The 17,435-nt window shown below is 52.0% G+C and overlaps 1 protein-coding gene across 1 annotated transcript; it reads right to left on the bottom strand.

Moving 5' to 3' along the window:
- Window positions 1–12,873: 12,873 nt before the first annotated feature.
- PROP1 (PROP paired-like homeobox 1) lies at window positions 12,874–17,197 on the bottom strand. Its single transcript, XM_010386460.2, has 3 exons — window positions 16,789–17,197; window positions 15,054–15,286; window positions 12,874–13,679 (listed from the first exon to the last, which is right to left on the bottom strand). Exons 1-3 carry the CDS (start codon window positions 16,895–16,897, stop codon window positions 13,341–13,343), a joined length of 681 nt encoding a protein of 226 aa, XP_010384762.1. The 5' UTR covers window positions 16,898–17,197; the 3' UTR covers window positions 12,874–13,340.
- Between the last annotated feature and the right edge of the window lie 238 nt (window positions 17,198–17,435).

Raw genomic sequence — 17,435 nt, forward strand, 5'->3', positions numbered from 1 at the left:
TCACGGCATTGCAAATCCAAGTCATAAGGAGGTACCACTTCCCATTCACTAGGATGGCTGGAACCACACACTGGGGTAACAACAACAGGTCACAAGGATATGGTGAAATCCAAGCCCTCTCACTGCTGGTGGGAATGGACATTGGTGCAGCTGCTTTGGAAAACAGCGTGGCAGTCCTTCCAACAGCCAGCAGAATTGCCACGCCGCCCAACGGTTCCACCTAAGAGAAGTGAAATGCTTTCACACAAAAGTTGGAACATGGTCGTTCATTAGCATCACCATTCACAGTCATCAAAAAATGGAAAGTACCAAAATATCCATCAACTGAGGGTGTTTATTTGGGAGGTGTTTTCAGGAGGCAAGAGGTGAGAGAGGAGGCAAGGAAAGCGCAGGGCCTGGGGAGCACTCAGCAGCAACTGGTGAGTCTACCCCGCCCGGCACTCCACCCCGTGCTCCGTGCCGCCATCAGTGGAGTGCCGGTGGAGACGTGAGATGAAACCTTGAGCAGCCGAGCACAGAGTCCGCACTCTGGAAAGGGCAGTTGCTGCGGTCATCATCGAGTGCCTGTGAGGATAAGACATCTACAGAGCCCCCGGCCAGCTCTAAAGCATTCAGAGCACACAGGGAGCCTGGGGTCTTCCCTTCCACCTCCCTCACTGCTCTAGCCTGCCCTGCCCTCCTGCCCACCTCGCCGGCAGCTGCACTGAGCCATCGTGAGTCTCATGGCAGGTCTTGGAGCTGTGTGTGTGTGTGTGTGTGTGTGTGAGACAGAGACAGAGATGGAGACATAGAGCATGTGGGAGCTCATTTCTCCCTGGCTCCAGATGGCGGACGAGGACAAGCAAGATCACACAGGATCCAGGTTCTTTGGCACAATTGACCCCTACTGCCCATCGTTCCACCCTCAGCCTTGGCCTGTCCACAGCTTGCTGCTGCCCCAAACTATAGGCTTCCAAGCACTTACGGGAACCATTTTTTCTCACATAGCCCTCCAACTCTTAGTCAGGCCTTAGCAAGTCTGTCCACCCCCAGTCAATCAGACAGTCAGTTTTCCCAGCCAGCAGGGAGTTTCTGGTTTGCCAAGACTCAGAGGCTGGTGGAAGCCAGACTGGGGAGGGGGTGGCTCTCCTGGCTGAGGAGGGGAGAGAGACGGGGCAGGCTGTCTTAGAAGAGGAGGCCAGAGGCTCTGACGTGTAAGGGAGCCAACTGTGCCAGGACTGGGCAGAGCGTGTTCTTAGCACAGGCGGTTGCAAGCGCAGAGCCCTGAGGGTGAAAGGCAGAGCTGCGGTGGGGCTTAGAGGAGAACAAAGGGTGGAGAGAAGTGGGGAAGGGTGGCCAGGGGCCCAGTCGGACCAGGCCTCATGGACTCTGGTGGCCACTTCAGATTCTATTTCGGCTGCAGGTTTTAATCCCAACAGCAGTGTGACCTGGTCACACTTGAGAAACATGGGCAGCTGCCGTGACAAGCACAAGTTGAAGCGGATGGATGTTAGGGGGCTTTGCTGTGGCGGGAGTGGGCATGATGATGGCATGGGCTGGGCATGGTGGGAAGGCTAGAGAGAAGCGGGAAGTCTGGGTGCGTGAAGTGACCTCACCTGCCCAGGACTCACTGAAGTCACGGCGGGTGCGTGAAGAGGAACGAAATCTAGGGACTCCCGGGTCTCTGGCCTGTGTCTCCTGGGTCTCCAGCAGGTAGTGGGGATGTCAGTGCCGGCATGGGTTTGGCCGCGGATAACGCGGGAGGGGCTTGGTGGACCCCTTGCTAGGTGGGGCCGGGGCTCTGGCCCTCCTGTGCATCGCTTTTTGTACATCACGGTGTGGGCGGTGCTGTCCTGGGGCAATGTGGATCCATTATTCATTACAGCACAGCACTGTTGTTATTTTCTTATTTGCTTATTGTATATCCCCCAAATAGAATGAATGGCTTGCTGAAATATCCCTTGTGCCTAGAACAACACTGGCACAGGGCAGCGGCTCGATAGATATTTGCTGAACGGATGGATAAAAGGAGGGATGATGGACAGGTGGATGGTGGATGGATGGCCGAATGATGGATGAATGGTGGATGGATGGATGGATGGATGGATGGATGGATGGATGGATGGATGGCTCTGACAGGTGAATGCGAAATTTGACAAGTTGCTTCAGAGCCCAGAGAAGTTGGGGGGGGGCGGGGGTAGGAGCAGCAGCCCTGCCACCCTTCCCTCCCTGAACCACCTGACCCTCACAGCCCGTCCCAAATGGGCAAGGGGTTCAGGCATCCAGGGAGACGCACAGCCGCTGCCACACCAGGGCTCAACAGTCTAGTCTCCTGCCCACCATGCCGTTTCTCCTGCCTACAACGCCACTCTCCCTCCCACCCCCAGGGCACAGGGGCCTCCCCTGGGATCTGACCCCTCACCTCCGACATGGCCTCCAGAGGGCAGGAAGGAGTGCCTGGGATCTTTTGCACAGCCTCCAAGGAAGAAGCAGCCAGGAGGCACCATAGAACTTAGGTTTTGCAGAGGCAGGACAGCTGCCAGCACCCAGGGCCCGCCCAAGGTGACGAGGAGCTGCTGCAGCCAAGAGGGTTCCCCTGTGGGTTCATTGCTGCTGCCCACCACCCGGATCTGGGATGGCAAGACCGCTGGGGACACTTAGCTTAGCTGGGACAGTGTCTCAGGAAGCAGGAAACAGTTGGATCTGCAGAGTGGTGGCTGTGGAAAGTCAGCACACAAGGGAAGTCCCCATCAGTGTGTCGCAGGAGGTCCTGTGTCCAGCCACGGCTTTCAGAATCAAGGGCTTCTGCAAGTGCCCCAGGCCAGGGCTGCTCTGACCCTCCCATTCCTTTCCCCTCCAACCCCCTCCAATGTACAAAATGCAGTGCCTGCAGGTGTGCTCAGAAGAGGAACTCCGCAGAGTGCAGCCAAGTCTCTGACATGGGAGAGAGGGAGAGGATCCCCTCTAGAAGCCTGGCCTGGGCTCGCATGATCCTGTCCTGGGACGTCCCAGTGTCCAGCAGGAACTTCTTGGGTCCAAGGCAAATCTCCAGCTTCTGGCTCCCTGCTTGGCACTAGGTAGGTGCCTGATAAATATTTGCAAGATTCTGTAGAATCAGAATTCCAGTTGTGCTATCTGAGGAGTCCGACAGAAAAGCAGAAGAGGTTATACCAGTGGAGGGAAGGTGGTCTTGGGGTCTGAACAGTTCATATACTGCTGCTCAGGTAGGTAGTTCCACCCCGGGTCAGTTTTGTCTTCTGGAGAGGGGCAAGGTGACCCGACTTCCTTCACCAAGGGCGCCAATCCCTTCCCTGCAACTGGACAGCTGATGTGCTCAGGAACTGGCTGTCACCACCCCACCCCCCCTTCACCTTGCCAGCACTTAGGCCTCAGGCCCTGATTCTTGGGGTGTCTTGTGTCCTCCTTACCCTGGGGCAACATGGGCCCATCACACTGCAGAAAATGTTGGATTCTCCCAGAGGTAACCTGTCTACTAGACAAAATACAGTGACTACCTATGTCCCATTCAGAGGAACAAAGACGCCAGGTCTCAGGCGACTCAGGAGTCCTGCAACCAAATTTGATTGGTCCCTAAGCCCCAAAGCCTTCAGCCATATAACTTCCTAGCCATATACAGATACTGAAACCTCCCCAAACACACACAGCCATTCTCTCCCCAACCTCCCCGACACCCACACACCTGGCCAATGGCCACTCTGTGCAGCTGACCCCTACCCCTCCTCCACCTTGGGCTGCTTATTGGGTGCCATTACAGCAGTAAGGCGCTCCCTGGGCATCCAGATGCTCGCTGTGAGGGGGTGAATTGAGGGCTAGGCTGGAGGGAGGGGTGATCTCGGTGAGGTGGGAACTTGGAAGACTTCCAGGCTAATTTTGCCAAATTCAAAAGAGGAGTCTCAGAGAGCCTCTTGAGTTCAGCTTCTTCTTCCAGCTAATAAGAGAGGGTGTGGGTGCTCCAGTTTCGGGGGAGAGATTCAGATAATTTCAATAAAACCTGGAAAAGGGAGCCATTGTAATGCTCGCCCAGCACAGTCTTAGAGCAGGCAGAGCCCCTGCTGTGAGGCCAGTGTTGGAAAGCCGTGGGCCTCTTGCAGTAGCGCCTCTCTGGGGGAGCGGGGCGAGTAGTTCCGGGAGCAGGGTGGGTAGTTCTCAGGGTCCAGGGCATGTGCCACCCCGAGCCGCAGCCCCTTCTCCCACTTCTAGCCCACGGTCCCGGTACTGGGATTCCCTGACCGAATGGCACCTATCCAGCTATTCCCGGAGTCCATCTTGCCCAGGGCAGGCCAAGCCTTCAGTCTCAGGGAGCCAAGTGGGGGCACCGTTTGCTGAGGTGGGCGGTGTAGAGCGCTCCAGGACTTGAGAGTGGCGTCCACTCTCGAGCTGGGAGAGCCCTCTCCTGGGGAGCCGAGCTGGGTGGAGACGCGGGACAGGCAGTGTGCCGGGCTTTTCACTTGTCCTCTGGCCGATCTTGGAGGCCAGGCGCCCGTTTCTGGAAGAAAAACCAAAGCTGGACTGGGAAGGACTCTTGTGGAGACCCGGACGTCAGGCGTGGCGCGCTGGGGAAGCAGCTCCCCGGGGACTCAGGAGGCGCCGGCCGGGTTGGGCCGGGCTGGCTCCGACCCAAGAGAGCTCGTCTCACGACGGAGCAGGTCCCTTTGCATCACGCGGGGCTGCCAGGTGCAGTTTTCACTGGGTCGACGGTGCGGAGATGGGCCAGAGTCCTGGACCCATAAATGCCTGGAGCACACAGCAAGGCGCTGCCCTCGGCTCCGTGAAGGTGAGGAGGTAAAGCCGGCCCGGAGTCCCCTGGGGTGCAGGAGGGATTCCGCGGGTTCCAGCGGACCCTCGACGGAACGTTCCAGGCAGGCGAGATCTCGCACAGAATGTGCCCTTTTGAAGGCTCTGCTTTGTCCTTGTTAAATTTGCGTCTGGCAACGCGACTGCCACGGCTCCGGGGCAAGATTAGAGAGTTTCCGCTCGCAGGGAAGCGCCCGGGGACCGCGCCTCCCCGCCGGGTCTCAGCGCCCTGGTCCAGGGCTCATCTTCAGTGGTGAGGGGCGCCCAGGTCGCCGCATCCCCTGGAGCTGCGCGCCCGGCCAAGCCACGCAGAGCTCCCGCCCCGCACACCCACTTTCAGCTCCAAGTCCTTCCTTTTCTAAACTGGAAGTTGGATCCTGCTGGGAAGGACCCTTCCTGAAAGACCAGGGATTGCGATTTCCCAGCACAAAGTCGAATTCATGACTTCGCCTTCAACCGGGCTGCATTCTCCCCTTGGCAAGAATGGGATGGAGCGAGGGTGGAGCTGCTGGAAGGACACTCGTTTTATTCTTTTAATCGCGAATGGGGCAACCACTTCTAACTCTCTGCTAGTTTTAAGTTTTAAGAGTATCTCCTCAGCCGAACGCGGCGGTTCAAGGCTGTAATCCCAGCACTTTGGGAGGCTGAGACGGGCGGATCACGAGGTCAGGAGATCGAGACCATCATGGCTAACACGGTGAAACCCGGTTTCTACTGAAAATGCAAAAAATTAGCCGGGCGAGGTGGCGGCGCCTGTAGTCCCAGCTACTCGGGAGGCTGAGGCAGGAGAAGGGCGTGAATCCAGGAGGCGGAGCTTGCAGTGAGCCGAGATGGCGCCACCGCACTCCAGCCTGGGAGACAGAGAAGGACTCCATCTCAAAAAAAAAAAAAAGACTGTCTCCTCTACTGAGAAGGGTAGACAGGGGAGTCCGTCGGATGCGCACTCCCCTGGCGCCTAGGCTGAGTTGCTGGGGCGCCAGTCTGCGGTGTTACGCCCCAAAGCCTCCAGCGTTTTCAGTCCAGGGTACCGCAGGCGCCAGAACTCCGGCGGGTGGGCGGCGAAAAGGGCTCTCTAGTGCGCGCCCCTCCCTTTCCTTAGCCCTCTCCCCTCCCCGGCAGGAGGCCGGCGGGTCAGGCTGCAGGAGAGGAGGTCCGCGAGAACTAGCGAATGTAGAATGGAAGGGCGCAGAGAACTTGACTTCCCGCCTCATGCGCTTTCCAGGCCAGCTCAGGGGCCAGTGTGGGGAGGGCGAGGGAGACCCCAGGTCTGCGCCACCGCGGGCGTGAGGCTGAAAAATTGCTGGGAGAACCCCCTCCAAAACAGAGTGCCCGGAAGAGATTGTAACACCTATGGAAATGTAATGAATTGATGAAGGGATCAATTCGATTCAGTGTGAGAATGTTAGTTTATTTAATAGCTGGTATAGTTGTCCATCTAGAAGAAACTCAGTCCTCTGGTTTTCGGTATACACAAAATTGGTTCTGGATTATAGGTTTTTTGTTTTGCTTTGCTTTTGGTCAAATCGTTAAAGAAGTATTAGGGGACATTTTTCTAGGCTTTATTATTATTAATTATTTTATTATTATTATTAGGTGAGACAACATCCTAAACTATACTTTTTGGCAAGCTAATCAGGCAGTATCTCTTACCATTTTAAATGCACATAACCTTTTTTTTTTTTTTTTTTTTTTTTTTGAGACGGAGTCTCGCTCTGTTGCCCAGGCTGGAGTGCAGTGGCGCAATCTCGGCTCACTGCAAGCTCCATCTCCCGGGTTCCCGCCATTCTCCTGCCTCAGCCTCCCGAGTAGCTGGGACTACAGGCGCCCGCCACCACGCCCGGCTAGTTTTTTGTATTTTTAGTAGAGACGGGGTTTCACCGTGTTAGCCAGGATGGTCTCGATCTCCTGACCTCGTGATCCGCCCGTCTCGGCCTCCCAAAGTGCTGGGATTACAGGCTTGAGCCACCGCGCCCGGCCGCACATAACCTTTAACACAGCAATCCTAACTTGGGACAGCTATCCCACAAAAATAAAACCAACTGGGTAAGAGGAAACTGTAGGGGAAACTGTTTTCACGGAAACCGGTATTAAGGCCCTCCTTTCCAGTTTTCATTCTATGGAGTCTCTGAGGCCTTCCTGGCCTTTGGGCTATTTTACAACATTGTAGCTGATTGCAATGCAAAAATAGCCTTGGCCCCTAGACATGTACATGAATTCTGTTTCCTGGAGCTTGAGTTGACTACCCTCTCCAACTGCCCAAGAGGCCAGTTTTGTGTCCATTTACACGTTCACTTTGCTATTCATCTATAAAAGTGTCTGTTCTTTGGATTGTCCTTGGTTTAAACATCTTCACTGCCTCATTCATAATGAATTAAGGTATTTATACACAACTATTTTGCATCTCAGTCATGATTTTACCTTAAAAAAATCCTTTAGCAATACAACTGCAGAGGCACAAAACAAAACACTAAAACTGACTTGAATGGTAGAGGAATGGCTGAGAGGCCCATGAACTGCTAGTTAGCAATGAAAACAATAAAATCTGTATGATTCATTTGCAAGATGTCCATAGGTTGTTAGTTTTAAAAAGACGTTAACGGGTTAATATATATGGCAGGATCCTATTTTTATTTTTACTTTTAAAGATGGAGTCTCGCTCTGATGCCAGGCTGGAGTGCAGCCACGAGATCTTGGCTCACTGCAACCTCCACCTCCTGGGTTCAAGCGATTCTCCTGCCTCAGCCTTCCGAGTAGCTGCGACTACAGGTGTTTGCCACCACACCCAGTATTTTTAGTAGAGACGGGGTTTCACCGTGTTGGCCAGGAGAGTCTCGATCTCCTGACCTCATGATCTGCCTGCCTCAGCCTCCCAAAGTACTGGGATTACAGGTGTGAGCCACCCGTGCCTGGCAGGATCCCATCTTTAATTTTAAAAAGGAAAAAGCCATTAGCCTGGGCTAGTATAACAAACGCAAAGCCACCTAGACAGCACTGAGTACCCCCGGGTTCAGCTCCTGGGTTACACTGTGCTTTCCACTTCTAAAACGTGCTGTCATTTGTGTGCATGTCTTCCAAGTTTACTTACTATGTACGCACTGGTGAAGGCTAAAGGAATTCCATCTCGGATGAGAAGCTAGTCATTCTATTTTGGATGCTAAGCCACCAAGTGGACTTCTGATTAACCCCGTTCTGGGAATGTTTCCAAGATTGTTCCTTGTGTAAGAGTAGGTAAGCAGATACTCACTGTAAATCTGCACTTAGGACTAAGTCGTACCCATTCCCTCTGAAGCACGGGTGCCCCTCCCCTCTAGTATAGAATCCTTGGGTCTTGAGGGTTTAGACACCATCTTCTCTGGCCACAGCCCAGGACACGGATGTGGCTTCTGCAGTCAGGCTCTGTTCAATGTTTTTTGTTTTTGAGATGGAGTCTCGCTCTGTCACCCAGGCTGGAATGGACTGGTGTGATCTCAGCTCACTACAACCTCTGCCTCCCAGATTCAAGCGATTCTCCTGCCTCAGCCTCCTGAGTAACTGGGATTACAGGTGTGTGCCACCATGCCTGACTAATTTTTGTATTTTTACTAGAGATGGAGTTTCACCACGTTGGTCAGGCTGGTCTCGAACTCCTGACCTCGTGATCTGCCCACCTCAGCCTCCCAAAGTACTGGGATAACAGGTGTGAGCCACAGTGCCTGGCCTCAGTGTTTCTTTTTAAGAAACTGAATTGGTCAGCCTCTTTCTTTGGCCTCTTAGCTTCCTAGGACTTTGGAGTGGGTTTGCACAGGCCTGCCCACTGCAAAACAGCACTCTAACATATACCATGCAGAAGTAAACATAAAATCATTTTTAAACCTTTACATAATGTTTATTTTGCACATTTAAACACTTTATAAAAAGGATATGATATATTGAAGTTGTTTTTTAAAGAAAAATTCTGGTCAGGCGCAGTGGCTCATGCCTGCAATTCCAGCACTTTGAGAGGCTGAGGCGGGTGGATCATTTGAGGTCAGGAGTTTGAGACTAACCTGGCCAACATGGTGAAACCCTGTCTCTATTAAAAAAAAAAAAAAAATTAGCCGGGTATGGTAGCGTGCACCTGTAGTCCCAGCTACTCTGGAGGCTGAGACAAGAGAATTGCTTGAACCTGGGAGGCGGAGGTTGCTGTAAGCCAAGATCTCACCACTGCACTCCAGCCTGGGAGACAGAGCAAGACTCGGTCTCAAAAAAAAAAAAAAAAAAAAGATTTGGTTTTTTTAAATTCCTGAAGGACATAAGAGAAGTCTGGAAGAAATGACAAGACACACCTTGTGTTTGGATAAGAAAATTAAACATTTTAAAGGTATTGATAATTCTTACATTTTCAATCATTAAAACACTGTGGTGCTGAACTAGAATAGAGAAACTGATGAAAAAGAATGAGGAGTCCACAGCTGTCCCATATATATATATATACACACATATATATAAAAATAATAACTCAGTATATGAAAAATTATGATTTTACAAATCAATAGGGTGAAGTTTGACTATTAAATAAATGACATTGGAATAACTAATTAGCTGATTGAGGGAAACTGCAAGACTATTTTGCTGCACAGAGCAAAATAAATTTCAGGTGATTCAAGGCATAACCTTTTGATCCAAATAATAAAGAAAACAGATCAAACCACTAAAAACAGATTTCTCACCTGGGGCTCTTCATCTGAACCACACAATGCAGAAAATGAACTGAGTGACTGATTTCTAAAACATCTACCAGTTCTACAAAACTGGTGTCTGTCATTCTAGATGTTTAAGACAGAAGTCAATGCCTTCCATACAACAGGTGGAGGAAATCTGTTAATTCTCTCAGGAAACTGTCACTGAGAAAGGCTAAAAGACAAATACCATCTGTCAAACATAGTTGCAACATATGGCCCAGCGCGGTGGCTCATACCTGTAGCCCCAGCGCTTTGGGAGGCCGAGGCCAGTGGATTGCTTGAGCTCACAAGTTCCAGACCAGCCTGGCCCACACATTGAAACCCCATCTCTACTAAAAATACAAAAACTAGTCGGGCATGGCAGCGTGCATCTGTAGCCCCAGCTACTTGGGAGACTGAGGCAGGAGAATCGCTTGAACCCGGGAGGCAGAGCTTGCAGTGAGCAGAGATGGTGCCACTGCACTCCAGTCTGGACAACAAAGTGAGACTATGTCTCAAAAAAAAAAAAACAAAAAGGGTTGCAACGTGTATGAATAGGAATTCATACCCCTAATCCACAAAGCTCCCAGACGCTAATAAAAGATGACTATATCAACATACAAATACACAACGCAGAGGCAATGCAGAAAATAAAAATAGGCCGGGCGCGGCGGCTCATGCCTGTAATCTCAGCATTTTGGGAGGCCGAGACGGGCAGATCACAAGGTCAGGAGATCGAGACCATCCTGGCAAACATTGTGAAACCCCGTCTCTACTAAAAATACAAAAAATTAGCTGGGCGTGGTGGTGGGCGCCTGTAGTCCCAGCTACTCGGAAGGCTGAGGCAAGAGAATGGCGTGAACCTGGGAGGCGGAACTTGCAGTGAGCCGAGATCGCACCACTGTACTCCAGTCTGGGCAACAGAGCGAGACTCCGTCTCAAAAAAAAAAAAAAAGAAAAGAAAAGAAAAAAAGAAAAATGTAAATTGCCAATAAACACAAAACCATTTTAACTCTCACTAGCAATTAATGAACATTTTAAAATAAGCAACAAGATGACATCGCTCTCAGTTAACAAATTGTCAAAAATAGTATAGGTTAACAAGGAGGTACTGAAACCAATACCAGGTTCTTTTGCTGGAATTCAAACCAGTGTAATTTTTCTGGAAGGCAGTCTGGCCCAAGGACATAATTAGGTAGGAGTGCAAGTGTGTAATACAGGGGTTGTGACTCCAGACTTTTTAATAATATATATTAAGAAACTACACACAACTTGAATATCCATCAGTAAAGGCTTGTTTAAAGATTCTTCTATGGGATGGGTGTGGTGGCTCATGCCTTTAATCCCATCACTTTGGAAGGCTGAGGCAGATGGATCACTTGAGGTCAGGAGTTCGAGACCAGCCTAGCCAACGTGGTGAAACCCCAGCTCTTCTAAAAATACAAAAATTCGATGAAGCTGGGTGCAGTGGGTCATACCTGTAATCCCAGCACTTTGGGAGGCCAAGGCAGGCGGATCACCTGAGGTCAGGAGTTCAAGACTGGCCTGATGAATATGGTGAAACCCCATCTCTACTGAAAATAGAAAAATTAGCAGGCCTTGGTGGCGGGTGCCTGTAGTCTCAGCTACTTGGGAGGCTGAGAGAGGAGAATCACTTTGAACCCGGGAGGCGGAGGTTGCTGTGAGCTGAGATCACACCAGCCTGGGTGACAGAGGGAGATTCCGTCTCAAAAAAAAAAAAAAAAAAAAAAATTATGTGGGCGTGGTGGTGCATGCCTGTAATCTCCCAGGTACTCGGTTGGCTGAGGCAAGAGAATTGCTTGAACCTGGGAAGTGGAGGTTGCAATGAGCCGAGATCACACCATTGCACTCCAGCCTGGGTGACAAGAGCAAGACTAAGTCTCAAGAAAAAAAAAAAATTCTTCTGTGAAGTGCTGTGAGCACAAGAATGCCAGGGGACAGCCGCCACTGCTGCCATCACCACCCACCTCCCTCCACAGGCTTCATTCTTCACTCCTTCCAGCTGCCTCCCCATCCCTTGTCCCCTACCCTCTGCCCTGCTTCTGCAGAAGGTAGCCCTGCTGAGGGTTGGGGAGCAGGGCTGCAGGCACAGGGAAACTTCCTTCCCACTAAATGGGCAGCAAGGATGGGACAGGGAAGAGGAGTTGGAAGAGAGGAGAGGGATGAAAGAGGGAGGGGGAAAACCGAAGAATAAAAATCCTATCTAGAGGCACACGAAAAAATAAAAATTAAAAAAGAAAAATAGGCCTGGCATGGTGGCTCACGCCTGAAATCCTAGCACTTTGGGAGGCTGAGGCAGGTGGATCATTCGAGGTCAGGAGTTCGAGACCAGCCTAGACAACATGGTGAAATCCCATCTCTACTAAAAATACAAAAACTTAGCCGGGGGTGGCGGCACACCCTGTAATCCCAGCTACTCGGGAGGGTGAGGCAGGAGAATCATTTGAACACGGGAGGCGGAGGTTGCAGTGAGCTGAGATCATGCCATTGCATTCCAGCCTGGGCAACAAGAGCAAAACTCCATCTCAAAAAAAATTTAAAAATTAAAAAAGTAGTCTTCTATGAACCTGCCAATAAGAGAGGTAAGTCTACATATAAATCAGTGAATTATGAGTAAAATAAGTGCATAATAAGCAATATGATATAAAAATTGTACCACGAACTAAGCTCCATGCTGTTTCTTTTGAGAGGGTTCAAGACCAAGGCATTTCCCAGACAAGGCAGGTCCCTTCCTGGGAGTGGCCCCTTATCAGCCTCAGATGGTTTGGTTTTAGAAAAGTTTGCCCTAAATCAAATGGCTTCTTCTCCATCAGAAACCACATTATGTTAAAATGTGCCGCTGATTTAAAAGTTAGTTGAAGGCAGACGTTGAAGACTTCTACAGGCAAAACTAATCAAATGTTATTTATGTATTTTTTATAAGACATTGGAGAGCATTCCTTGATGTTCAGATCTGCACAGGTTTGTTGGAAGTGGGATAGACTAGAGTTAAGGGAACCTATGCAGACAATAAGTGAGAAAATACGGGGTCAGAAAAAGCCAAGTCTCTGCTGGAATGGAAAGGAGAAGACACTCCCAAGAGATATTTCAGCTGGGTGCGGCAGCTCACGCCTGTAATCCTGGCGCTTTGGGAGGCCGAGGCGGGCAGATCACGAGGTCAGGAAATCGAGACCATCCTGGCCAACACGGTGAAACCCCATCTCTACTAAAAATACAAAACCAAAATTAGCTGGGCGTGGTGGTGGGCGCCTGTAGTCCCAGCTACTCAGGAGGCTGAGGTGGGAGAATGGTTTGAACCCAGGAGGTGGAGTTTGCAGTGAGCCAGAATCGCGCCACTGGACTCCAGCCTGGGTGACTCCGTTTCAAAAACAACAACAACAACAAAATTCCTAGGACAGAATAAACAAAAGTGAGTGACTGATTGAGATGGCAGGGTGGGCAGTGGGGAAGGGATGTATAGGTAGACTCTAAATCAGAAGCCTGACTGAAATCAGCCAGAAAGAGCTGGGATCTTCTTCAATCGTGATCTCAGTTAATGAAGGCCCTCACGTCCGAGCCCTTCAATCATCTCCACTCACCAGCAACTGTCTCCATCAATATCACCCTTTAGCAGGCAGCTCCACGGAGGCCTCTTTGCCTGTCTCTTCCAGCAGCTCACCTCCCAAGATTTCCTCCACTCATCACCACAGTGAGAATTCACCATGATCTCCCATTTTTAAATTTCCAATTGCTGAGCTGACCCTCACCATACTTCTGCTTCGCCCATAGAAGGAAAGGAAGCCACCCCATTTTGTTTTGTCATGAGGGCCACAGGCTGGGGATCACCTTGGTGGTACTTGTTTGACCTCAGTTCCAGGACTTGGATGGCTCAAGGCTGAGGGGGAGCATGGGAGGGGGTGGGGGGCAAGGCAGATGGCCAGCAGGGGTTGGGTGCAAGGTGGGGTACCAGTCCTCAGACTGGTGTGGCAAAGCAAAGGCGCCTCCTGTGGAGGGCTGGGAGGGGAGGGCGTGGCTGTAGGGGTGAGGGAAGCAGGTCACTGGTGGCGGTGGTGGTGCGTAGGAGTAGTGGCAAGCAGGGGACTCTGGCAAGAAGCTGGAAAAGGCGGCAGGAGACAGACGGGCCAGGGGCTGAAGCAGTGAGCGCTCTTGCTTCCGTTGCTTAGCTCTGCGGTTCTGGAACCAGACCTGAGAAGGGGGAGCAAACACATCAGAGCCCACACCTGACATTGGTGCTGACACCCTACTCCAATGACAAGAGGTGCAGGGACACGGAGCAGGCCTCTCCAGCACGGCCAGTGGAAGTAAAGCCCTTCCACACGGCTTGGCTGAGCCTGGTCTGCTGACAAAGGAACCCACAGACTTATCCCCAACCTGCATCCACATGTGCCCTTTTCTACCACTCTGGGCGAATAAGAAATGTCAACTTCCAACAAGGAGATAAATATGGTGACAGTGACATTTCCCTTCCCCAGAGAATGGGAAATTTCCCCTACGGTTAAATTTTTTTTTTTTTTTTTGAGAGGAGTCTCCCTCTGCCGCCCAGGCTGGAGTGCAATGGCTGGATCTCAGCTCACTGCAAGCCCCGCCTCCTGAGTTTACGCCATTCTCCTGTCTCAGCCTCCCAAGTAGCTGGGACTACAGGCGCCCGCCACCTCGCCTGGCTAGTTTTTGTATTTTTTTAGTAGAGACGGGGTTTCACCGTGTTAGCCAGGATGGTCTCGATCTCCTGACCTCGTGATCCGCCCGTCTCGGCCTCCCAAAGTGCTGGGATTACAGGCTTGAGCCACCGCGCCCGGCTCGGTTAAGTTTAGCAATGAAGACTGTAGATAAATGTAATTGCTATAGACAAGCTTGAATTTAGGGTAGGGTTTATTAAAGCTAACCAACTCTGGGGTTAGGGTTGAGGGAGCGTCTGGCTCATTGAGTTTCAAGGCTATTATTAGGGACAAGGTTCCGAATGTATGTGAATAGTTAGGATTGAACTTCTGTTGGAATTGGCATCACTATTTTATTTATTTATTTTTTTTTTTTTGAGACAGAGTTTCACTCTTGTTGCTCAGCTGGAGTGAAATGGCATGATCTTGGCTCACTGCAACCTCTGCCTCCTGGGTTCAAGCGATTCTCCTGCCTCAGCCTCCCAAGTAGCTGGGATTAATTATAGCCATCTGCCACTATGCCCAGCTTATTTTTTGTATTTTTAGCAGAGATGGGGCTTCACCATGTTAACCAGGCTGGTCTCAAACCCTTGACCTTGTGTGATCCACCCACCTTGGCCTCCCAAAGTGCTGGGATTACAGACGTGAGCCATTGCGCCCAGTCAGAATTGGCATCACTATTAAAAATTGAGGGTAGGCGTTGAAATTCAAGTTAGATTAGCTTATAGCTAGGGTTAAACTCAAGTGATGTGATAGTCTCGATGCAGACACTCTGACGCTGGTGGTCTGATGAGGCCTGTGTCTGGTGACTGTTTAGGTTAGGGTTATAATGCCTAACATTCTAAGACAGCACCAAAGAAATCTGCATTTATTCCCTGAGAGAGGAGGGATCCTGGAGCATCACCTGGATTCGGGCCTCGCTGAGGCCGGTGTCCCGGGCAAGACTCTCCCGGGCCCAGATGTCCGGGTACTGGTTCCTTCCAAAGGCTGACTCCAGCTGTTCCAACTGCACTGGGCTGAAGGTGGTGCGGTGGCGACGCCGGGAGTGCGGGCGGCCCTTCTGTCCTCCTTGCGGGGAGAACCTTGGTCTCCCCACTCCTGCACCAGGGAGCCTCCTGCAGGATGGAGCACTCGAGTCTGAGAAGGGAGAGAAAGGAGAGGTGGCTTCTGAGGAGGATGCTCCTCAATGCTGGATCACATGTGCCTGTCCCCGGATTCCACTCAGTGCTTCCTGTGCTGCTCCAATCTTTTTTTTTTTTCCTCTTTCTTTTTTTTGAGACAGAGTCTTGCTGTCTCCCAGACTGGAGTGCAGTGGTGTGATCACAGCTCACTGCAACCTTGAACCCCCGGGCTCCAGTGATCCTACTGCCTTAGCCTCCTGAGTAACTGGGACTACAGGTGCACACCAACATACCCAGCCAATTAAAAAAAAATTAGAGATGGGGTCTTGCTGTGTTGCCCAGGCTGGTCTCAAACTCCTGGCCTCAAGCAATCCTCCCACGTCAGCCTCTCAAAGTGCTGCGATTACAGGACTGAGCCACTGCCCCCAGCTCTGCCCCACCAGGAATCTTTTAGCTGCCCATAGCCTGGTTCCTGCACCCTGCTTGGCCTCGGCCCCTGGTTGCCTCTGAGTCTCTGACATGAGGCTGTGCCGTCTACGCAGGGCACACCCTCAGACTCATTCCTGGCCCTGGCACTCGTGCACTGTCTACCTGGCAACTCTACCGTCTGCCCACTTCCTACTACACCGCCAGACACACACCCCTCCATGGACATTCACCCCTCTGGACACACACAACGGCCTAGGGCTCACCCTGCGGGTCTGCTGTGTGCACCTGCACCCTAACAACCATCCCAGCGGTCTAGGGAAGACCCAGTGCTTGTCCCCTGCTGGCGAGGCTCAGGTTCAACCTGCGCCTTCTTCAAACTGCTGCCATCTCCTGCACCCCTCACCTGGGAAGATGAGCACCCCCGTCTTCCGCTCAGACACACCCTTCCCTACTTACTTTTCATCTTCTCCCTACCCCTGCCCTGGCCCAGCCACCAGCCTGCAGGAACTTGAGCTCGTGGGAAAGGCTTGCCTCTCCTCCCCACAGGCTCCCTAAGCCCCCACACTAATTAGTCTGAGAGCTGCTGGGGAGGAGAGAACAGGGAGGGAAAGGACACACCTGGAAGGCACACCAAGAAAAGATGTTTGGAGTTTGGAGCGGAGGCACCGTCTCCATGGGGGCCCGAGGGTGTGGACCCTCCTAGAGCTCACTGTCCACCATGGGGACACACACGGAGCCCGCTCTCCCACCCGGGACCCAAAGCTCTGGCCCCTCCACCTGCCTTCCTCAGAGAAGGCAGCACCTTGGGCTGACCAACTCTGAGGTCAGGAGTGAGGGGACAGAGGTAACTGTCTCACATCCCCACTGCGATGTGAGCTGTTCAGCCGCCCCCTCCCGCCAAGGGCACAGTTCCCCAGTCTGTAAAGCCGAGGGGTGCTCCAGTCCCCTACTTCCGAAGGTTCCCACAGTTTTAACATGCTAGGATTCTGTTTTTAATTTCTCCTCCTAACCTTCTTCATGGAGCCTATGCTTTCAGCCTCACACCCGCTACCTCCTCAGGGACCCACGCACACCAGGACAGTCACTCACCCACCATGGTGGTCAGGGTCCCAGCGGCCGGGTGTCTCTCTGGCAAGAGGCTGCTGCCGACTCGTCCCTTCTTTGGCTTCTCGGCCTGGCGCCTCCTTTCTGCTTCCATGGCTCGCCACGGGGACCAAGTGTCCCTGAATCTCTGACTCAAGATTTCTCTGCTTCCCCAGCTCCTCTCCACACCTGTTCTCTCCCCTTCTCCCCCTGCGTGTGCCACCCTCTGGGTCTCTGTCTCTGAATGTGTGTGTAGGTGCAGGTAGCTATCTCTGATTTTTCACTCTCTTTACCTTTTTTCTAATTGTTTCCTAATTCCCCCTTTCTTGGCTTGAGTGTCATCTCATTCTCCTGTCTCGGCTTCACCTGTTGCTCTGTTTCTGACTCTGCCTGGCCCTTCTCTCCACCGGGATGCCGCTCTCTTCTGTCAGCTGCCTACTTTCCCGTTCCACCCCCCAGTCTTGGAGGAGTGACCTCCTCCTCGCCCCTGCGGGCCCCTCCAATCACCACACGGTCGCCAGAGCCCCCTTGCTCAGGGAGGATCACAAGCCGGATGAGGGAAGGTGTTCTGTCGGAGGGTCCAGGGACTGGGGCCAAGGGCTCATATTCCCAGAGGACGGGATCCTTTTGTCCTGTGAAATCCCCTCCTGGGA

Source organism: Rhinopithecus roxellana, chromosome 3 (genome assembly GCF_007565055.1).
Source record: "Rhinopithecus roxellana isolate Shanxi Qingling chromosome 3, ASM756505v1, whole genome shotgun sequence".
NCBI lineage: Eukaryota > Metazoa > Chordata > Mammalia > Primates > Cercopithecidae > Rhinopithecus > Rhinopithecus roxellana.

Coding starts and splice junctions, on each gene's coding strand:
- PROP1 (XM_010386460.2), bottom strand. CDS start 16,897: ATGGAAGCAGAAAGGAGGCGCCAGGCCGAGAAGCCAAAGAAGGGACGA. Junction 15,287..16,788: donor GACCCTGACCACCATGGTGG/GTGAGTGACTGT, acceptor CTCCCTTCTCAG/ACTCGAGTGCTCCATCCTGC. Junction 13,680..15,053: donor TCAGCGAGGCCCGAATCCAG/GTGATGCTCCAG, acceptor CCCCCTTCTCAG/GTCTGGTTCCAGAACCGCAG.